The sequence below is a fragment of the Cibotium barometz genome, chromosome 28 (assembly GCF_041138505.1).
Source record: "Cibotium barometz isolate CiBa-2024 chromosome 28, ASM4113850v1, whole genome shotgun sequence".
In the NCBI taxonomy this organism is placed as follows: domain Eukaryota; kingdom Viridiplantae; phylum Streptophyta; class Polypodiopsida; order Cyatheales; family Cibotiaceae; genus Cibotium; species Cibotium barometz.
The window spans coordinates 9,843,791-9,866,992 of NC_141073.1; the positions used below are offsets into that span (position 1 = coordinate 9,843,791).

Below are 23,202 nucleotides of genomic sequence, written 5' to 3' on the forward strand. Positions count from 1 at the left end.
TCTCATTTTTTTAGTAATATTTCATAATTTTTAAGTAATAAATCTTGTACTCAGTCAACTCTTCATCTTATGTGGACATTTACTCATTTTTGGGTATTTTCTTTTATTCATTGGATTTATCTCATCCCAACACTTGGACTAGTCTTATTGGTCCATAGGAACCTAATTGGACGATAATCTAAAATTTTCAAAAAATCTTGATCCTTAGGCTAAGGTCTTTTAAATCATTTAAAATAATCCCAATTGTACCTTGGAAAATTTATTTTAATTTTCTATTTCAGGGAAACATATTTTTGATATTTGTAGAATTTATATATCCAAAAGTATCTCAATATTGAATTACCACTCTCTAGAAATTTTCATCTCACTAGGCAAAAACAAGAAAAAATAATATTTTCTTGTATTCAGAAACAGGGAATGATTATAGGGGATTGAAGTAAAGGCTTATTCATTATTCAGGTTGACGAGGAATCTTACATAGACTCTGTGAGATAGGATTCTATATCTACGCATAATTTTGCTACATGTTACATTGGTATCAAATTCAGCTTGTCCACACACCGCATCTTAGCGTGTGAGGCTGTGTGACACGATTCTACATCTATGCATAGTTCCGCTGCATGTTACATTGGTATCAAATTTAGCTTGTCCACACACACCGCATCCTAGCGTGAGAGCATCCTTGGATGGTCAACCGGCACGACCACTGACTTCAATAAAATGTCTGCAGAGGATAGTACACATCAGCAAGAAGATGTCTCCCTTGAAGGAGAGCATACTCTTACACCAACAGCAGATACCATAGCTCTACTCCAAGCACAAAACCAACTTCTCATAAATGAAGATGAACGGAGACAAGCCAAAACAACTGCAGTCTAGTATCAAACCCTGACAACACCAATAGCAATCTGCCTCGCAACCAAGGAAAGGTAATTCGTCTTCTAAAGACCCTAAGAAGGACGACAATTCTAGCTCTAGTTCAGGGGGTAAGAAGGATAAGGAATCCAAAGCTAAGAAAACCCCTAAGGAAAACGCTAAAGCAGACATCACTGGAGGCTATCTTCATCCAGAGGATCAAAGAAAGTACCAGTCAGAAAATCGATGTTTTTTCTATCATACCATTGGGCATGGTGATAAGAAGGAGTCGTGTAGGTGCTGGTGGCTGGCCGACTTGGTTCTTCAGTCGTGGAGGCTACTACTGCTGGCCGACTGCCTTGTGCAATCGTGGAGGGCCTCTAGCACAGGCCAACTACATCTATGGGGCATATAAATATGCCCCATGCTCCCCACTACTCTTTGTATCATTTCTCGGGATCTTCTTGTGTATATCAGAGCAGAGTTACACGCCTACTTCTCTCTCTCTCTTGTGCTGTTTTTCTGCCTACGTTTTTGCTCGTGTTCCCAGATCTGGTCATCATCTCCGCTGCGTATTCTGACATGGTATCAGAGCCTAGGCTCTAGATAGGTCTTGGGATTTGTGTGAGCAAGAGGGGGACTGTTTTGTGGCTGATTGGTGGACTGTTTTGGGCTGATCGGGAAGAGAAGGTGCAAGAGGAAGGCGGGCTGATTTGCTGGACAGCCACTTGTTGCAGGTTTTAGTTCTTCTTTGTTCCCACCCAGCCACCCCTTTTCAGAGTACATCCCCGCTATGGCAGATCTGTTTGAGATGGCCGAGAGACATGTGAAGATCCCGACACACCCACGTTCCCGGTGGACCGTCAGTTGGACGGGAGCAACTACGGCATATGGAAGGTGATGATGGAATCTGTTCTAGAGTCCTACGATCTCGCCGATTTCGTCATTGTTGGTGTTCCACGGCCGGAAGTAGAGGAAGGGGAGTTATCGTCGATCTGAAAGGACCGGGAGGTCCAGACATAAATGTGGGATCGTGTCAATGCCAGGGTCCGTTCGTTTATTTTCCTCAACTGCACACCACAGGTAATCAATCATGTAAAGTATATGACGCTGGCCAGAGGTATATGGCAGCATTTGGCCTCACTTTACAACAGGGTATCGCCCATAAAGAGGATTTCCTTGGAAGTACAAATGCGGGTTATGAGCCCTGCAAAGTCATCGATGATGCGGGAGCATATTAACAAGCTGCAGGCTCTTCAGCAGGAAGTTCTTCACGCTGGGAAGGAGATATCGTCAGAGGACATGGCCATCACGTTGCTGTCACACTTGCCCTCTTCGTACTCAGCATTTTACTCCTCTTTGATTACCAGTGGCAGGCTCAGCACCATCACGTGGGAGGAGCTTGTGCCCATGGTCCTGGACCAAGAGGAACGATTTACAAACCCTCCTCAGGGTGGAGGTTCGGAGGCCTTTACTGGCCAACGGTCGAAAGGCCGTAACTCGGGCAAAGGGAAGGCTTCATCGGAGAAGTCTTCTGAGAAGAAGTCCGACACTGACCGCGAGAAGCTGAAGGCAGAGAGGACTTGTAATGATTGTGGCGAGAAAGGCCACTACTGGAGGCAGTGTCCCAAGCGGAAGACCGAGAAGGGTGAAGACTCCGCAGCAGCAATCATGAAGACTCCGGCTTTTGTGCACCTGGAGGTGATGGACACCGATGCTTCATTTTCTTCAGGCAGGGAGGAGATTGGAGGACTCTCCGCAACGGATACACGGGAGTGGATTCTCGATAGTGGTGCTTCCAGGCACATGACTCCTTCCTGTTCCGGTTTACAAGATCTTTGCAGGCTTTCTGGTCATATTCTTACTGGTGATACGTCCACTATCCCAGTTCACAGTGAGGGCAGGATGGAGATAGTTCCCGATGGCAGAGGGGGGAAGCATTCCTCCCAGGTGTTGTATGTTCCGGCACTTGGTATTCATCTGTTGTCAGTGCATCACGTTTGCAAGACTGGTGTACGGGTGGAGTTTGATGAGCATTTTGTTGCTCTCCGGGACAAAGCAACAGGCCAAGTGGTTTGGGAAGGCGGAGTGGAGAATGGAGTTTACAGGCTCTCAGCACTCTCTCTCCCAGGTCCTCAGGTTTGTGATGAGTGGCAGTCTGGTAATGGCCACTTAAGTGTGGATACGTTGCAGGTGCGGGCTTTCCGAGACCAGGTGGTGGGTAGCTTGCCAGTAGATGGCAGCAGTTTGGCAGGAACTTTCCAGTACTGATGTTGGTAGTTCTTGTGTTCGTGAGTCAGAGGAAGCTGAACAGGTCACTTATGCTCTGATGTCTCATAGTATTCGGGACAAAGAACCTCCAGTAGTTGAGGATGTTCTTTCCACGGGGACCTTTCGGAAAGCCAGGCAAGTGACAGGTGCTTACTTGTAGAAGGAGGTGGTTTCTCCAGGCTTTGTGGTTCCGGATTCAGAGGGGGTGGTTGATAGGTTTCATTAGGTTTCCAGGACTTGTTTGTGCACCGTAACAGGTGTTGATCCTTGTGAGCAGTGTGATGTCTCTGTGACTCAGAAGCTGTATGGTTCATTGATCTGGTTGATGGACACCAGATTGGCCGGGAGCTTCCTGATGAGGCAGTTGAGCTCATGGTTGCAGATGTCTCTTTGGGAGGCAGGATTGCGTTTCCTGTGGTTTCTGCGGCATGCGAAGGATCATGGACTCTTGTACACAGGAGGGGGATTGTTGGATGGAGTCCGACTCCACGGTTGGAGTGACTCGGTTTGGGGAGGAGATCCGGACACGAGGAGATCTATTTATGGCCCAGGAGCAGTTTTACGGAGCAGCAGGAGGTTGCAGTGCAGGTTTAGGCTTCCACTGGAGGAACCCATGGTCATCCAGAGGCACTTTGTTTGTGAACAGATCGTTGCTGATGACATCTTGCTGGAGTTCTATTCGACGGAGGACAGTACGGTGGACCTCTTCACGAAGTCGCTCTCTCAGGATTTGCTCAGGCGGCACCCCAGCTCCCAGTGGTTGGTTACACAGCCAGGAGCTGAGAGGGGGTGTTAGAAGTCATCTCCTGTCTAGATTTATACACCAGGGCCTTTGTTGTGGGTGTGCCCGCCCTTATCAGGTGTTTTATCATTTTTCCTCACTCCCCGCATTTTTCCCCTATTTTTTCCCATTTTTCCGTAGTGTGGATGGATGCCAGATGGTTGGCAGGAGCCCATGGGGCTGGCCGACTGCACCCCATGGCTGGCCGACCTGTTTTACACAGTCGTGTAGGTGCTGGTGGCTGGCCGACTTGGTTCTTCAGTCGTGGAGGCTACTACTGCTGGCCGACTGCCTTGTGCAGTCATGGAGGGCCTCTAGCACAGGCCGACTGCATCTATGGGGCATATAAATATGCCCCATGCTCCCCACTACTCTTTGTATCATTTCTCGGGATCTTCTTGTGTATATCAGAGGAGCGTTACATGCCTACTTCTCTCTCTCTCTTGTGCTGTTTTTCTGCCTGCGTTTTTGCTCTTGTGTTCCCAGATCTGGTCATCATCTCCGCTGCGTATTCTGACAGCTATCTCATCTTCATCTCCAGTCCCGTAGTTAGCAGACCTCCTGTCTCAACACCAAGACATTATGCTTAGGGACGAGCATATTGATGTCCAGGATTTTTGCAGTGCTCATTGGTAAGTGTGTTTTCATAAAGTTGTTGATGGCATACTTATATTCTCAACCACTACGAAATAGGTCTTTGCTAGGCCTACAGTACGCATGCTCACCAGTTTTCCAACCTTTCAGCACCTCTCACCGACTTGCTCAAGGGGTGAAGACCTGTAGACAAAAAGTCACGATTACAAGCAAGGCACTTGATGCATTTCGTGCACTCCAGAAAGTAGCCTCAAAAAGCACCTATTTTGAAGTTAGCGTCTTGGGATAAACCTTTCGAGGTCATTATCGATGCCATCAAAGTAGCCATAGGTGTTGTTCTTTATTAGGACAATAGACCCGTGGCCTACTACACTACAAAGTTGGATGTCACCGAAAGGAATTATTCAGTTTATTATAGAGAGCTTTTGGGTGTGATCACAACGCTCAAACATTGGAAGCCTTTTCTTTATGGATAGGTTTTCACAATCAAAACAGACCACCAAGCACTTTAGTGGCTTCAGACCATGCCAAGTGCCCAATGGAGTGATCGACAAGCTAGATGGAGTCAGATCTTCCAGTAGTTTGGAGAAATGATCCAGTACATCCCTATTAAGCATAACCCAGTAGCAACAAATACTCTTAGTCGAAAGACCAACATCTAGACCATGCAGGAGTCTACCATTCTCAAAATTACTGGAAAAGACTTCGATAGCATGAAAGATCACTATGTCGATTCCCCTAAGTCTGGTACACAATACAATTGGCCGTCAATTATGAGCCTAGCCATTACCCAATACAGAACGGTTGGTTGTTCTACAAGAACCGCCTCTCTATCATTCGCGAAAAGCAAGCAGCTCTTCTCCATGATGCCCATGACTCCTTAGTTGGAGGCCATAGAGGTATCAACAGTATCCTCGAGAAATTGCAATGGTCCTTTTAGCGTGATGTTTATTCACATGTTCAAGCCTGTAAGATTTGTCAAAAAGTAAAGGTTCCACATAGGAAAAAGGCTGGTTTACTATAACCCTTGCCTATCCCTGACGAACCTTTCATCGACATTTCTATGGACTTTGTAGGGCCTCTACTAGCATCCACCGAATCTCGCAACACTCAATGTTTTACTATTATGGATCGCTTTAGTAAGTTCAACATGCTCATCCCATGCAAGCATATGGCCACAACTAAGGACGTAGCCCGCTTTTTTCTCAAACATTAATATCCCATTTGTGGTTTGCCTAGCACCATTACATTAGACAGGGATTCCAAGTTCACCTCGCATTTTTAGAGGGCATTATTCGAGAACTTTGGCATTCCATCCACAAATAGACAGCCAGACAAAAATCTATAACCACTTGGCCTTTGATGTTCTCAAGTCATACTGTCATAACCAACAGTCCAAATGGGAGCATTTTCTTCCATTGGTCCAAGTCACCTTAAACGATACTCATTCATCTAGTGTCGGACATATAGTAACTTCAATGCTTAGAATTCAGCAATCATTCACGACGATTATAACACACAATACTGAAAAAGTTGTGCAGAAAGTATAGAGAGAGAGAGAGAGAGAGAGAGAGAGAGAGAGAGAGAGAAGAGGACACAATATTGGATCCCAAATACCCTCTGTAGGGTCCCCACCACACGAATGGTGTATTTGCTTTCTTAGAATGATGTAAATCTAAAAATAAAGACATTGACTTGCCCTGTTCACCTTGGTTGGAGCTCTTTCCCCTTGGTTGTCCTGGCCCTTGGAATGCACCACCACTTCATGAATAATGAGATGGTTCTTCTAAATTCAACGATGGGTCTTATACTCCTTCAAATGGTTGGTCAGCCTACTGAATATTCTCACGACTTGGTCATAAGCACTTTATTGCATAGTAACAGCAGGGGACGGAGGGTCGGGACACGGAAACACCGTCCTCCCGAATCAGCGAATCGTTTCGGCGGCACGTGCTGGGGACGGAGGAGATGCCTCAGGCAGATGCATCACAAGGGGACGTCGTCCCGAGAATGGTGGAACGGGCTGCGCATGTCGAGGACGGGACTAGAACAGGACGACCGCGCGCACCTTTTTTTGCTGTTTTTTGCGTCATTTTTTGCTTTTTTTTTCTGCCATTTTTTCGCATTGTTTTTTCGTCGTTTTTTTTTCGCTTCTGCCTGTTGGTGGCTGGCAGCTGCCCGTAGCTTTTTGCCTGTAGCTTTCCTCACGTTGGCTTGGCTACCATCACCCGTGACTTGCAAGGCTGCACCACCATGAGCCTATAAGGCTTGTGCTCTCCTCTCTCTCTCTCCCACTCTCTCACTCTTGGCCAGCCGCCCCACTCTAAAGCTTAAGGCTTAAGCAACAAGCACTCTAGCCTCTCTCTCTCTCTCTCTCTCTCTCTCTCTCTCTCTCTCTCTCTCTCTCCTAGTGCCCAGGCCCCACTCCCTCACTCTCTCACTGTCTCTCTCTCCCACTCCCTCTCCCTCACTCTCTCACTCTCACTCTCTCCCACTCCCTCTCCCACGGGCCACTCTCTCACTCTCTCTTTCATACTTTATTTCATGTTCATTTTGTCCTTTTTTTTCTAGACATCCAGAAGACATTGACAATTGTACATTGATTTGTCTCATAGGTCGAGTTCGGCCTCTAGTAGACGTTAACACAGCTTTCTTTCTTTCTTATTTCTCTCTCTCCCACTCCCTCACTCTCTCACTGTCTCTCTCTAGAGTCTCAACCCGCAAGCTTTCTCTAGGCTCTAGCCTCTCCCACTCCCTCACTCTCTCTCTCTCTCTCTCTCTCTCTCTCTCTCTCTCTCTCTCAACTTTCACCCTGTCTCATGGCATCTTCTGCACAAGCAACCTTTGGCTCCGCACGTCGTGGTGGTGCTAGAAGAACCGATGGTTGGTCATGGTGGGAAGAGGTTAATGCCAACCGCCCTGGAAGTGGAGGAGGTTCACACCCGTGGTCTTGCAAGCTTTGCCCCTATAGGCGGACGAATGGGTCAGACAAAGTGAGAGCCCACCTTATGCATGAGTCTGGGCACGAGGTTCGATTTTGCACGGGAATCACATCGAAGAAGAGAAGGGAGCTTCTTGAGCGCATTGCCGGGCATGAGGCTTTGAGGGTTGCAAGGCGAGCACGTGTGGCTGTGGATCCTGCAGCATTTGTGACACCACTTGAGGAGTCTGTTTCAGGGTCAGGCGGTGCATCTACCACATCTACACTACGGCCACATGGTGTAGGTTCCTTTGCGATGCCCACACCCGCGCGGCGACAGTACACTTGAGGGAAGTTAGGATCCTAAGAAGAAGGAAGAGGTTGATACAACTATGGCTTGTTTCTTCTTCCATGACCATATTGCTTTCCATACTGCTAGGTAAGCCTTGACTCTTTCCTCTTGACATGATTTTTCTAAGTTTCATTCTTGAAAGTTCACTTGTTTCTTTTTGTAATCAGATCCCAGTACATCAAGGCTATGGTGAAGAGGATTGGGGAGTATGGCCCAAACTACACCCCCCCATCATCGGAGTCTCTGCGCACCACATTGCTCGATAAGGAGAAGCGCCTTGTCGAGCAAGCTACAAAGAACACAAAGTGGCTATGGGCAAAGAATGGAGTGTCACTCATTACAGATGGATGGAGTGACACACGAAAGCGGTCCATCCATGGTCTCATTGCTTCACATCATGCCTCAGGGGACAGGGAAGAGTGCAAACGTGCTTGCAACAGAGTGGCATTGAGCTCATGGGCTTGGAATGTGTGGTGGGTTTTGTTGCAGATGGCGAGGCTCCAAATAGGGCAGCTGGAGCTATTATTGAGGGCATGTATCCACACATGACTGTGTCATATTGTATGGCACATTGTTTGAACAATCTTTTAAAGGATATTGGGAAGATGTCATGGATTGAGCCAATCATTCAGGAGGCCAATCAAATGGTCACATTTGTCTTGAACCACCAGTTCCTCCGCCACGAGTTCTCCAAGAAATCAAGGCTCTCACTTCTCAAATACTCAGACACCCGATTTGCCTTCAACTTCTTGATGCTGGCCCGCTTGAGGGAGTGCAATGGTGCATTGAGGCAGCTCTTCATCAACGACGAGTTCACCACTTTTGCATTGGCTTCAACAACCATAGGCATATTATGCATAGAGCACTTCCTTTTGGGAGGATGTGAAACACATTGATGCTATGGTGAGGCCTATTGTCCACTTGTTGAGGCTTGTAGATGCTATGCAGCCATGCATCGAGAAGGTGTATGAGGCAATGGATAGAATGATAGAGAAGTTGCAAGAGTTAGAGCCCGATGAGGACAAATACGAGGAGATTCGTTCCTTATGTGTGACGACGTGGAACTCCTATGCCTCTCCTATGCATGCAGCTGCATATATGGTGGACCCTGAGTTTCAGGGTAATGGACAAGAGAGTGACACAGAGGTCAGTGATGGTTGGAGGCATATCTTGGATCGTCTAGTGCCAGATGGAAGCATTAGGTGCAAAATCAGAGACCAGCTTGCTGCATACAGGTCCTTTCGTGGTGCTTTTGGTTGTGCGGATGCACAAGGGGATAGGTTGAAGGTTGGGGTTGCTTTGTGGTGGGAAGACTATGGTTCAGATGGGCCTGAGCTGCAACACTTGGCTATCCGCATTCTCAACCAAGCTGTAAGCTCCTCTTGTTTGGAGCAGCTTTGGAGTTCTTACAGCCATATTGCATCAAAGAAGAGGAACCGCCTTGGTGTAGAAAAGGCCAATGATCTTGTCTTTGTAAGCGCAAACTTGCGAATGCTTTGCAAGGGTGCGACCGCAAAGGCAGATCCCTTTACTCAGTGGGAGATGGAGCAGGAGGAGGGAAATGAGCAAGTGGAGACACAACAGAGCCCAGAGGATGATACCACTACCTTTTAGACTGGTCATGTAGGCAGCCATGATCATGACGCCAATACTTCTCACTCTCCAGCCTCCGATTGAGCATTGCAAGCTTTATGATTTATCATTTAGCTATGTTTCATTGTTTTTACTTTTGAGTCTTGACTCAGCACTTTATGTTTTTTTTAGACACTAGTCTTTTGTTATTTGATAGTGATCATCATTCCATGCTTATATATTGGTTTGAACTTTGTCGGTGTACTTAAGTCTTATTAGCGCCTATTCAATGCTTGCGCCACATACTGCACATTTAAAGTGATGCCTTGAATGTTCAAAGTGTAAAAACATAAATGTTATTTTATTTAGTGTGCTTTGTAGTCAATAAATTGCATATTCCATATGCCGTCCCCGTCCCCGTCCCCGTCCCCTGCCTCTTGCCGTTCCTCGTCCCCTGCCTTTTGCCGTTCCCCGTCCCATGGTACTATGCTTTATTGCCCTTTTATCATGGTTGTTTCACATGTGCATTGCTGTCCAGCCTGAGCTTATGCTGGCTGCTGTCCTGCGCTTGGCTATAGGGGACAGCCACTATTGCCTGGTTGCCTGGCTGGGCACGGCCCAGAGGCCTGTTAACTATATGGCGAGGCCCCCTAGGGCTGGCCGACAACCTGCCCATCCCAAAATAGGGCTGGTGGACACAACTTGGGACCCTTGTGTCTCCTTGGGGTGGTTCTAAACCTTCCCCATGCCCACAACAAGAGCCTTAAGCTCTATTATGGGGTAGCCCTATAGGTTGGCCCCTTTCTTTGCCGAGGCTAATATCTGATGAATTGATGATGTATCCCAAGTAATGGATTCCAATACTCCAAACTTACTCTTCTTGGCATTGATAAACAACTCATTGTCTTGCAAGAGTTGCAAAACTTGTGCCACATATCGCTCATGTTGCTCTACAATCGTGAGAAGATAAGAATATCATCTAGGAAGATAAAGACGCATTTGCCAATGAGATCTTGAAAAATCCGAGACATCTTGTTAAACGTCATTGGTGTGTAGGTGAGTCCAAAAGGCATCACCACAAATTCATAATGGCCACGCTCAGTCCTAAAGGCAGTTTTTAGAATGTCAGCCTCAAAGATCCAAACCTGATGGTAGCCACTCTTAAGACCTATCTTAGAGAAAACTTGAAACTTGTTGGGAGGCTCTGAACCAGGAACCAACTCTATGCAATCGTCCTCACTCAACTGGGTGGGAGGTTGTCTTGCAGCATGATGTTGCTATATTGAGACAAAAGACCAGCCATCTTCTACTCCACTGCGGGTGTTGTCTTAGGACTTAGCCAATATTTATAAGTGAGTGCGTTCCCACTTCATTAAAGTTTGGGCGCCCAAAAGTCACTTATAAATTATGACCGCTTCCAAGTTCACACTCATTGAAGTCCCGATAAGACTCAATGTCCAGTACCTGATCCTCCCCTTTTACTCATAAATGGGCATCTCCCCATGTCCCTTCACCTGATTGAACCCCAATTCACTTACTTATTAAGAGAAAATTCGTGTTTTCTCTTCATGAAGATTTTTGGAGGCTGAAAACTCTTTTTCTACCATTTCGCTCCATTTTTCAAGCTCTCCATAGCCATACCCAACTTGCTGGGGTGTTTTCCAAGCTTCCAAGAGTGTTTCCAAGTGCTAATCACTCTCCTACTCACTCCCAATGACTGAAATTCAGCAAAACAACTCTCATTTTTGCTGTAATTTTTGGTCTTTTTGCTGAAAACCCTGATTTCAGCCTTTCTTTCTTAAGTTGAACCATAGGGGAAGCTTTCCCAAGGTTCCCTTCATCCTTTTGAAGGCTTTTGTCTCGCGAAGAAAAGCAGGAGGGAGGAACCGGATTACAAGATCACATACCCTGTGTAGTGTTCTCTTGTCTTACGTGCTCTCTTGTGCAGATTGTTGCTACCATGTGTTGGTGGAACAATAGAGAGTAGATGGTAGGGAACATGGGCACTTGAGAGGGTAGTGTGGGTTGCAAGTCTACATCGACAACCACTTGTTTGCAATACTGTATTTATATGCATTGGTATGGAAATCTAGTCAGAAATGCCCATGACACTATGTACTTGATTCTCCCAAGATCAATATACTTTATTTGAGGGAGGGGTCGGCCGTTCCAGCTCATTGTGTGTCTCTTGTCAATTCAGCAATTTACTTCTTGTATTTGAACAAGTGTCCATCAAATCTTAGTGTATTTAAGTGTATTGATTAGCATTGTGTTCAACCAAGTTACATTGGTATCAGAGCATACGGTTCTGTTTCACTTCTATCGTGAGTGACGATCACCGTGACACTAGCTATCTCTACACTTAGAACATTATGGACAACCATACAATGAATGTTGGAGATTCTAACACAAGAGGCAGGGACAATGAAATGCATGCTTCCAATGCTTTACAGGATGAGCAAACTCATGTGATGCACAATAGGAAACATGAATATGTGGGACAGTCGTCCCGTGGCAAAGAGAAGATGTAAGAAGAAGAATTCATAGTGAATCTCTACCGCCGCAAGGATCCATTGGTACATGACCGTTTGAAGGCCAAGAAAGCTGAATCTTATATGGATCATGCAATGGCAATGATTGCTCAAGAGTTGCACATGCAACCGAGGGATGCAGCACGTGCATACTTGGCTCGTACCGAGGATGCCTATGCAGAAAAGGCAACCATCCCACATGTCTTGGAATTCCTACAAGTGCCTGAACAAGAACTTATGTCTAAGAGGATGCATCTCCATGCTATGGGAGAGGAACAATCAGTGACTTCACGCCATGCAGGAATACCTTATGTAGCCCATGAAGGATATAATGTTTATGGCAATGGTCAAAATGTATGTCAAATGCCATTGCCGGCTGAAAATGTGCATGCACAACACATGCAACATGGGCTGCAATTTTCTGTTGGTGCAGGTATTCCGCGTATCTCTCATGCCACTCATGCCTTCGAGTGTGCTCGTGAGGGAGAAGTTATGGCTAAAAATGTATCAATGCATGTTGAGGGGCCAACCATGCCTCATGCTTACAAGGCACATGTATCTATGCCTTATGCATCACCTTTTGGTCCTAAAATGATGCCAGTCATAGGGGCTGTCCCAATGGACAAACATGGGGGAAAACATGTTGAGATGCACACACATGCATCAAAGTCTCGTGACTTCAAAGCCGGAGACAAATCTGTGAAGTTTGACACATATCATGGGAAATATGATGCATCAAAGGCACTTGCTTTTATTGCCCAGTTTGATATTGCTTTCAGTGATGAGGATTTCACTCAAAAATCCATGATCCGACATGTAAGCATGTTCATGAAAGGCACTGTTGCCCATTGGTGGCTCACGGAGAAGCTCTCACTGAATCCTGTTAGATCATGGGAAGAGTTCAAGGAGAGGTTCTATGCTCAAATCTTGCCTCCCAATGCATTGAATGAGATAACAATGAAGTGGGATTGGGTAAAGCAAAATGAGGGGGAATCGGTAAATGCATATGTACAAAAGTTTTGGAAAGTGCTTTTGGAGGTGTCTCCATTTATGCATGTCACCGAGGCGAAAAGGAAGAGAAGGTTTCAATCGGGATTGCAACCCATGTACAAAGCGAGACTACAAATGTATCCTGGTCATACCTTACACCAATTAATCGCAGCCACCACCGCCACCGCCACCGAGCAATTGAAACTCAAATTGAGTCGATCCAATAAGGCTAAACCCTCATTTCAAGGCAAAGAGAGGGCTGTCCAAAACCTGCAAAATGATAGATAGCCACCTAAAAAGGACCAAAACCAAGATAAAAATGGTCCAAAGGCTCAAAATAACACTACCAAGAAGCGTCTCTTCAAACTGAGAGACTATGGTCTCACTCCGGAACAGAAAAAGTAATATATGAGTTAGGAATGCTTTACTTGTGGTAGCACCGAGCATATTGCAAAGGCATGCCCAAACAAGAAGAAGCGTGATAATGCAAATGCATCAAAGCCTAATGTGCATATGGTTCCGGATGTGCAGGGCAACACTTCACATGATAGCAAAGATAGGGTTGTATGTAAAGCTTGGGGACAGCTCAAAGATCAGCCCGCTTTGTTCATGTTTGATGATTGTGCATCTGAAAATTTCATATCCACTTAGATGGCAGCTGCTTTGGGTATTGAAGTGGAGGACATGGGTCCTCAAATTGAACCAGGGGCTGCCTTTGTTGGTAGAGAAGTGCAGGTCATGCCTATTTTTGGCAAGTTGCGCATACACATTCAAGGCTATGTGGATCATGAGGATTTTCTTGTGGCGCCTTTGAATGGTTGTGATGTATTGCTTGGAAAGCCTTGGCATACACGTATTGATCCGTGCAAGGCTAACAAGACCAACAGGATCACCTTCATGCATAAAGGCCGAGAGCATGTAATTGATGCTGGTGAAGAGGGTGATACCATTCCCCTTGTATCTCATGTACAAATTAAGAAAGTAATGAAAAAGAGTGTTTTTGCGTACTTGATTTTTGTACGAGATCATGTTGAGGAAAATAATGTACATGTAAACACTCTTAGTAATGATAGGCTAAAATTTTTGCAAGAGCACAATGATTGTTTTGCTGATGAGTTACCAAATGAGTTACCACTTGTACGACTGGAAGATCATCACATTGATCTTGTGTCGGGTAGCTCACCACCTAATAGGCCAGCCTATCGTGTAAGTGCATCCCAAAAAGAGGAGATCATGAAGCAAGTGAATGAGCTTCTTGAGAAGGGTTTGGTTCAGCCAAGCACTTCCCCATATTGTTCACCCATCCTCTTGGTTCAAAAGAAGAATAGATCCTTTCGTATGTGTGTGGATTATAGAGCTTTGAATAAGCTTACCATCAAGAATCGGTTTTCGATTCCACGCATAGACGACATCCTTGACAAGTTGGATTGATCGGCATGCTTTAGACGAATTGATCTCAAGAGTGGGTATCATCAAGTGCGTGTAGTGTCTGAAGATGTACACAAAACTGCTTTCAAGACAGCATTTGGGCTTTATGAATATCTTGTTATGCCTTTTGGTCTTACAAATCCCCGGCTACATTCAATAGAATGATGAATCGCATATTCCGTGGGTACAGGAAATTTACAGGTGTCTTCTTTGATGACATCCTAGTCTTCTCGAAGACCGAAGAAGAGCATGAAGCTCATTTGGCCATTGTTTTTGAAGAGCTCCATAAGCATAAACTCTTCATAAATGCAAAGAAGAGTGAGTTCTTCTTGTTAGAGATACATTATCTTGGGCATATTGTGTCCAAAGATGGAGTGCGGATGGATCCTGCAAAGATTGATGCAATTCGGAATTGGCTCGAATGAGTTCGGTGCATGAGATCCGTAGTTTTCTTGGATTATGCTCTTACTACCGCAGGTTCATTCGGCACTTTGCATGGATTGCTTCTCCTTTACATAATTTGACAAAGAAGAAGGCCGTGTTCAAATGGACTAATGTAGAGAAAGATGCATTCCTCAAATTGAAAGATGCAACTACTCATGGTCCAGTGTAAACCATTCCGGATTTGCAAAAGCCTTTTTGTGTGGAATGTGATGCATCTGGAAATTGCATAGGAGCTGTCCTTAATCAAGAGGGACATGCCGTGGCTTATGAGAGTCGTAGATTGCATGATGCAAAGCTATCTCTTGGCATTTATGACAAAGAGCTCTTGGCTGTAATTCATGCACTTACTATATGGAAACATTACCTTCTTGGGACTGATTTCACTGTGAAGACAAATCACCAGAGTTTTGAGGTATTTTCTTACTCAAACTAAGTTGTCAGAGAAGCATATGAGGATGGCCAATTTCCTCTCTATGGATGCTGATTTGTATCATATGGATGCTGATTTTGCCACTATTTGGGCTGATTTGATGGCTGGTCATGCACATGCCTCATATGTGATCAAAGAGGGTTATCTCATGAAAGATAATTGCCTATGTGTGGTGTCTGACTTGAGGCAAAAGGTTTTGGATGAGTACCATGCTCCTCCATATGCTAGTCATAGAGGCATAATGCCTCCTACGCACATGATTGAGCGGTATTTCTTTTGGCCAGGTATACGGAAGGACATAGAGGCACATGTACGTGCATGTATGTCAAAAAGTCAAATTTAATAGGCAAAAGGCACCAGGTTTGCTTCAGCCATTGCCTATTCCCACGCAGCCATGGGAAAGTATTACAATGGATTTAATTATGGACTTGCCACGTACCCAACAGGGTACCCAAAAGTCACTTATAAATTATGACCGCTTCCAAGTTCACACTCACTGAAGTCCCAAGGCGGACAAGACTCAATGTCCAAGACCTGATCCTCCCCTTTTACCCATAAATGGGCATCTCCCCATGTCCCTTCACCTAATTGGACCCCAATTCACTTACTTATTAAGAGAAAATTCGTGTTTTCTCTTCATGAAGATTTTTGGAGACTGAAAACTCTGTTTTTCCACCATTTCTCTCCATTTTCCAAGCTCTCCATAGCCATACCCAACTTGCTAGGGTATTTTCCAAACTTCCAAGAGTGTTTCCAAGTGCTAATCACTCTCCTACTCACTCCCAATGACTGAAATTCAACAAAACAGCTCTCATTTTTGCTGTAATTTCTGGTCTTTTTGTAGAAAATCCTAATTTCAGTCTTTCTTTCTCAAGTTGAACCATAGGGGAAGCTTCCCCAAGGTTCCCTTCATCCTCTTGAAGACTTTTGTCACGAAAAAAGGTGACAAATCAAAGATCTCAACACTCCAAGGACTTCCATCGCCAAGACTTCCGCTGTCATCGACTCTACTTGCTATTGGTAAGCTTTTATGCTTAAATATGGGAGCAAGTAGCAAGAGGGAGGAACTGGATTACAAGATCACATATCCTGTGTAGTGTTCTCTTGTCCTACGTGCTCTCTTGCAGATTGTTGCTACCATGTGTTGGTGGAACAATAGAGAGCAGATAGTAGGGAACATGGGCACTTGAGAGGGTAGTGTGGGTTGCAAGTCTACATCGACAACCACTTGTTTGCAATACTGAATTCATATGCATTGGTATGGAAATCTTGTCAGAAATGCCCATGACACTATGTATTTGATTCTCCCAAGATCAATATACTTTATTTGAGGGAGGGGTCAGCCGTTCCGGCTCATTGTGTGTCTCTTGTCAATTCAGCAATTTACTTCTTGTATTTGAGCAAGTGTCCATCAAATCTTAGTGTATTTAAGTGTATTGATTAGCATTGTGTTCAACCAAGTTACACTACCTCTTCACCAACCATATCATCCAATCATTGGGACAGCAGCCCTCTCTGCTCATCATCACATCATTGGGATAGCAGCCCCCTCTGCTCATCTTCACCACCTCTCACGTACTGCATCACCCTCGTCACCAAAGCCTGCACCATTCAGGACAACAACCCTCTCTGCTATTCTCCACCCCTCAGGTACCGCAACACCCTTGTCACCACAGCTTGCACCACTTCACCTTCCGCTGGCTATTACAGATATCTACCACCTTGGAGTGCCTCTGCATCCATCGACGCAAGCCTTTGACATTGACCACCTCTCAGAGTTCCTTTGCCTCACATCGACGCGAGCCTTAGACACCAACCGTGCTTTAGCTCCGAACTCGTATGTGCTTCTGTGCCGGTCTACTACTTTGAGTCACCTCACATCAGAGGGCCTCTTCTTGTACATGATTTCATTCACCATCATACATACACTCGTTCACCCATTTCATGCTGTGTTGATTTTCTTTGATCTCTCATACATATGGTCCTTTCGTCCTTTTTCCCTCACATGGTATCAAAGCGACCGTGAGAAAAGGGATTGAAGACCTGGAGAGCACACAGCATGGATCGTCTACCCGCATTCCCGCAGGACCAATTTTTCTCACCAAAAGTTGATTCTCCTTACTCTGATCTGGACCACATAGGGAATGGGACTTCTTTCTCAATGGAGAGCCCCGTTCAAGGTCTTACGTTGGGAGACGACAGCCCATCTACATCTACTCACCCTCTACATCTTTGCCATCACGATTTTCCTCTCTAAATTTATCAGACTTTGCTTCCAGAGGGGGATACATTCCTTCTACCAATGTCAGTGTGGGACCCTAGTATCCTTCATCTTCTCTCATGGTCCCCTTTTTGGCCTGAGAGGGGGTGTGAGAAATGGTATTTTTCCCAACCCTAAAAGGGGTTTTTATTTGATTTTATTTGGGATTTTTGTCTCTTGCTACTTATCGATAGCTGTCCCTGGACCGACCAGCAGCACAACAGCATATATATATGATTTGCTACATTATTCAGCACAACACCCAATCATAATCGACATCATCATCAAGATCCTCTGCTGTTGCTACCGGCCTACCTCTGCAGTAGCCTGGTTTGCGTTTTGGTGATTTCAGCAGTCCTATTCAGCCCTGCAGATCTGCGTTTACCACTACCTCTTCACCAACCGTATCATCACATCATCGGGACAGCAGCCCTGACTGTTCATCTGCTCACATCGTTGGGACAACAGCCCTCTCTGCTCATCTTCATCGACATCAGGATAGCAGCCCTCTATGCTCATCTTCACCACCCTCAGGTATTGCAGCACCCTTGTCACCAGAGCCTGTACCACTCGGGACGACAGCCCTCTCTACTGTTCTCCACCCCTCAGGTACCACAACACCCTTGTGACCAGAGCCTACGCCACTTCACCTTCCGTTTCCCATTACAGATATCTACCACCTTGGAGTGTCTCTGCATCCACCGACGCAAGCCTTCGACACCAACCACCTCTCAGAGTGCCTTTGCCTCACATCCACGTGAGCCTTCGTCACCGACCGTGCTTCAACTCCAACCTCGTCTATGCTTCTGCGCTGCACTAGTCTACTACTCATAGTCACCTCACATGAGAGGGCCTCTCTTGTACATGATTTGATTCACCATCATACATACACTCATTCACCCATTTCATGCTCTGTTGATTTGCTCTGATCTCTCGTACATCTGGTCCTTTCGTCCTTTTGCCCTCACATAGGCACCAGCTAATACCAGGTAATGGTTTCTGTCCGTCCTAAGATAAGTAATGAAGAATAGGAGCTCTAATATTTTGGGGGAAACGCAGCAAGTAGCCGGATGACCATATCCTCAGTGGAAATCTCCTTAGATCGCAATGACTCCAGTTTGTTGATGTGATCCTTCATGGAAGTAGAATCAGTGGATGAAAGCTTCAACATTTGAAGCTCCAGGGAAACTCTCTTCATGGCTGTCTTCCAATCGTAGAGTCTCTTCCCAGCAACATGTGCATGGCTATACCGTTTGATGTGAGCAATGACTAAGGGCTGAGAGTTCAAAAGGATGAATGACCAAGCATGGGCATTAAGCCGATCCCATAGAGCAGCTTTGCGCATGAGGGCATCCTCATATCCTCATCCTCTACGGTGTCCAGGTTAGGCTGAAGAACAGGTCGAGTGATGAACTCCAGAAGATCGTATGTCTCCAAGATTGCTTCCACCGATGACTTTCCAGATGTCATAGTTTGTGCCATCCAACTTTGCATCTGAAGGAAAAGTCGGAAGAGTGGGTATTTGAATCGCCCGAGGTTGAATAGGTGCCATTAGTACCCCCTTTGAAAAACATAGACACCAAAACAACCCAAGCACTGCTCTCTGCACTTGTAGGGAGGGTGGACGGGATAGAAAGTGAGTGGAGAGGAGAAAAAACACACACCAAAAAATAAAAAGATCTGCCCCTCCGAAGAAGAAAATGCAAGTGTGAAATACTGCGGGCAGCCACCAAGTTTGCGTGAAAACAGGGCAAAAATTAGCACCAATCAGCCTCCAATCAGCAAGCTAAGGCCTAGACACCTTTGGGCTCCGATACCGTGTCAGAGGGCAGCGGAAAGATGTAGATGAATGACAAAAACGCTGAAGCTCCAAGTGAGAGATGAGAGAAAACAGCAAAATGCTGATGCACTAATCCTCAAGAAAAAGATGGATACAACCAGGCCGTAGGCGAGGAGTGGACTTCGTAGAGGCAGAGGGCTGAAGGTGCTCACCAAATGACCAAAAGTGATGATGAGAAGTGAGGGGGGAGGGCAGCATATATATACACTCCATATGAGCTGGCCGACTCCCTCCTAAACTCCTATATGACTTAAAAATGGGAAAATAGGCATAAAAGCGATAAAAAAGGGGTGGGAAACCCACATCAAAGGCCCAATAAAATGGGGAAAAATAGGGGGGTGCCTCAGCATGGGAAGGGCACCCGTAGACACTAGAATAGCCACCAACAGGAGATGATATATGCTAACAGAACTTACATTCCAAAGTTACTCATCCACATGCTCAGACATCCATCTCTCAATATCACCCAACCTCCCATCTGAAGCATACAGATTCGACCAGGTTACATATGCTGCAGCATGTGCTGGGTCCAACTCAAGTAGGCGTTCTGCCACGAGTTCCCCACGCTTTATATCTCCATGTACTCTACAGGCATTAAGCAAAGTTATCCATACGGGGACATCAGGTCGAAGTGGCAACTTGTTGATGAATTTTTCAGCATCCTCTAGCTGCCCTGACCGCCCAAAAAGATCAACCATACAGCCATAATGCTCCACTGTAGGCATGATCCTATATTTCTCTTTCATAGAAACTAAAAAGCTAAGGCCTTTCTCTATTAGGCCTGTATGGCTACAGACAGAAAGGAGGACAACAAATGTTACCTCGTCTGGTTCAATGCCCTCCTGCTGCATCTTGTCAAAAAGCCCTAGAACTTCCTTCCCATGACCATGCTGGGAGTGTGCAGAAAGCATGGCATTCCAAGAGACCACATTACGCTGATTGATCTTCTCAAAAACAGTAGACGCATCCTTCCAAGCCCCACACTTGCAATAGACATCAATAAGGGCATTCCCTATAGCAACATCTACCTCATAACCAGCAGCCACAATGCAAGCATGGACAGCCTTACCTCGTTCTAGTGCAGCAGAGACATCACATGCACCAAGTAGACATAAATAGGTGACCTTGTCTGCCACCACACCTCGCTGCTGCATTGCTTGAAAAAGTTCAAAGGCTTCCTTTCCATGCCCATGCTGAGCATATGCCCCAATGATTGCACTCCAAGCAACCACATCATGTTGGTACATGCTGTTAAACACACACTGAGCATCTTCCAGCTCCCCACAAATGCTATACATATGCACAAGTGCACTTGCTATTATATCATCAACACCAAATCCATAAGCAATAATGCAAGCATGAACTGCTTTCCCATCCTCAAGAGCTGCCCGTGTGGTACATGCACGAAGAATGCTGGTAAAGGTGACCTGGTTTAGTTCTACCCCACTCAATTGCATTTCTTTTAACACTAAAAAGGCATCCCCATGATGCCCATGCTGAGCATATGCCGCAATCATGGAATTCCATGAGACAACATTACGTTGTTGCATGTTGTCAAATACCGTTTGTGCTTCCTCCAGGGCTCCACATTTACTATACATGTTGACAAGGGTGCTCCCCACGAAGACATTGGAGTCAAATCCAGCAATAACTGCATTTGCATGGATGGCCTTGCCTTCCAAGAGATCTGAAGGACAAACACATACACCCAGTATGCTGACGAAGGTTATCCCATTTGGCTGCACATTATGGTCATACATTTGATTGAAGACTTGAAGAGCCTTGCTAGCTTGCCCATATTGTGCGTATATAGAAATCATCGTGGTCCATGAAACCACATTGCGGTTTTGCATTTTCTCAAACACTTCACATGCATCCTCCAATGCCCCACACCTACCATACATATTGAGCAGAGAATTTTCTAATAAAATGTCTGCATTATACTTGCCATTAGCAATCAAACTATGGATAAATCTACCCTCGAAGAGTGTTGCAGGGCTTGCACACGCACCAAGAATGTGGATGAAGGTGCCCCTATCAGGCTCGATGGTCTGCTCCTGCATCTGTGCAAAGAGGTGAAATGCCATCTTACTATACCCATGCTGTGAGTAAGCGGTAATGAGGGCATTCCATGAAACTACATGATGATGCAATACCTTGTCAAAGGCCACATGTGCCTCATCAATGGCATTGCACTTGCAATACATTTCGACAATAGCATTTCCTAAACCATTATCTGATTCAAAACCGTGGGCTACGATGCAGACATGGATGGCCCTACCATGTACTAGAGCTGCAGGCATTACGCAAGCCCTAAGCAAACAAACAAAGGTGATATGATCAGGCATAATATCGTCATCTTGCATGTGTTGGAACAATGTCAAGGCTTCTTCACAGTCAGCAAGTTTACTGTATGCACCAATGATGGTATTCCAAGAGACAACATCATGCTGGGACATGCTGTGAAACAGCATGCGGGCATCCTTCATGGCCCCATGTTTACAATACATGGATAGGAGGACATTACTCAAGTAGACATCTTGCTCAAGTAAGGCTCTTTCCACAGAGAGATGGAGGCGTTTTAGATCTGAAAGACAATCAGTATTGAACATTTGGGAAGTGAGATCTTGCCTGTGGAGCTTGATTTCCTCTTTGGCTGGTTTGGTTTGTTGTCTGCATGAACTTATGTGCTCGTCTGATTTTAGGGCTTTCATGATTTTTCTGTTGTTGTTGCTGCTGCGAAGGAAGACAGAGTTTCCTGGTATCTCCTGCTTCTGCTCGTAATTGATCGGAAACAACGTCGTCATGGCTGCGTGCTACGTCCAGATGGAGCCGGACAAGCGGCCCACGCTGCGCATCGCCAGGTGCAATCTCCCCCCGAAGTTTGTGGATATTGAAGTCCATGAATTAATGGAGAGAGAACCTTTATAAAGCTATTCAAGGACCTTAGTAACCTTTGATTTTTCTTTGGAAAAATCATTTAGTAATTGAAAGGTTGCAAAAGTTAAAGCTATTAAAGGACCTTAGTAACCTTTGATTTTTCTTTGGAAATTTTATTTAGTAATTGAAAGGTTGCAACTTTTGTATCGCTTTCTCTACAGAAAGGATGGCCTTTCTCTCTCTAAGTGCAGAAAGGATGGGGCTCTTCATCTCCTTTGTCTTTCTACAGAACTTAAATGCAATCCTTTCTTTCTCTCTCCCTCTCCCTCTCTCTGCATGCAATCAGTGTCACAGACATAATGATAGGACATACAGGATGCCAACACTCCAGTAGTTATGTGGCAGAATCTAGTGCAGATGTTTTAGACCAACAAAAAAGCAAGAAACTCCAGGTAAAATAAGAGCTGCATAATGTGTTGAAGAAAAGCATGTCTATCAATGATTATGCTTTAAATATCAAGGGAATTATTGAATTTCTTGGGTCTATCAATGTGTATCAATGGAAGATAATAATTTAGTGAGCGTATATCTCAATGGTCTTGGCAAAGAGTACAACCTATTCAAGACCTCCATTGCAATTATGGAGAATGCTCCCAACTTTTGAGACTTACTATCTATGTTGATCATAGAAGAAAAGTCTCTGGGTGACGACTCTTCTTCACAAAGCAAGCACACATCAGGATAGGCCTTCTAGTCCAATTCAAGTAGAGGAAGAGGTAGAGGTCGTGGTTGAGGCCAAGGTGGTGGGGTGGACATGGAAACCAAATTCATGGACAACAACAGTCCAATGATTCACAAACAGCAATCATATACAGGTGGAAGAGGTGAATCTAGAGGTAGAAGGAGCCAGAGGGGCCCATGTGGTTGGCAAAGAAATCAGAGTACAAATAGCATAGAGTGCTATTATTATGGCAAATAAGGACACATGGTAAAGGACTTCTTTAAAAAGTATAATGCCATTAAAAGTGGAAAGTTGTAGCAAGGCAACTATGCA

The 23,202-nt window shown here is 45.3% G+C and overlaps 2 protein-coding genes across 2 annotated transcripts; one reads left to right on the forward strand and one right to left on the reverse strand.

Moving 5' to 3' along the window:
* Positions 1 to 7,320: 7,320 nt before the first annotated feature.
* Positions 7,321 to 9,387, forward strand: LOC147622479 (uncharacterized). Its single transcript, XM_086821910.1, has 4 exons — positions 7,321 to 7,679; positions 7,941 to 8,152; positions 8,263 to 8,619; positions 8,711 to 9,387. Exons 1-4 carry the CDS (start codon positions 7,321 to 7,323, stop codon positions 9,385 to 9,387), a joined length of 1,605 nt encoding a protein of 534 aa, XP_086678036.1.
* Positions 9,388 to 19,693: 10,306 nt separating this feature from the next.
* LOC147622480 (putative pentatricopeptide repeat-containing protein At3g47840) lies at positions 19,694 to 22,075 on the reverse strand. Its single transcript, XM_086821912.1, has one exon. The coding sequence runs from the start codon at positions 22,073 to 22,075 to the stop codon at positions 19,694 to 19,696; it is 2,382 nt and encodes a 793-aa protein (XP_086678038.1).
* Between the last annotated feature and the right edge of the window lie 1,127 nt (positions 22,076 to 23,202).

What these genes read in the sequence shown, in the direction of transcription:
- LOC147622480 (XM_086821912.1), bottom strand. Translation starts at nt 22,075, where the DNA reads ATGACGACGTTGTTTCCGATCAATTACGAGCAGAAGCAGGAGATACCA.
- LOC147622479 (XM_086821910.1), top strand. Translation starts at nt 7,321, where the DNA reads ATGGCATCTTCTGCACAAGCAACCTTTGGCTCCGCACGTCGTGGTGGT. An exon ending in CTTGAGGAGTCTGTTTCAGG is followed by an intron (nt 7,680 to 7,940) that starts GTCAGGCGGTGC and finishes TTTTGTAATCAG; the next exon opens with ATCCCAGTACATCAAGGCTA. An exon ending in ATTGGCTTCAACAACCATAG is followed by an intron (nt 8,620 to 8,710) that starts GCATATTATGCA and finishes TGAGGCTTGTAG; the next exon opens with ATGCTATGCAGCCATGCATC.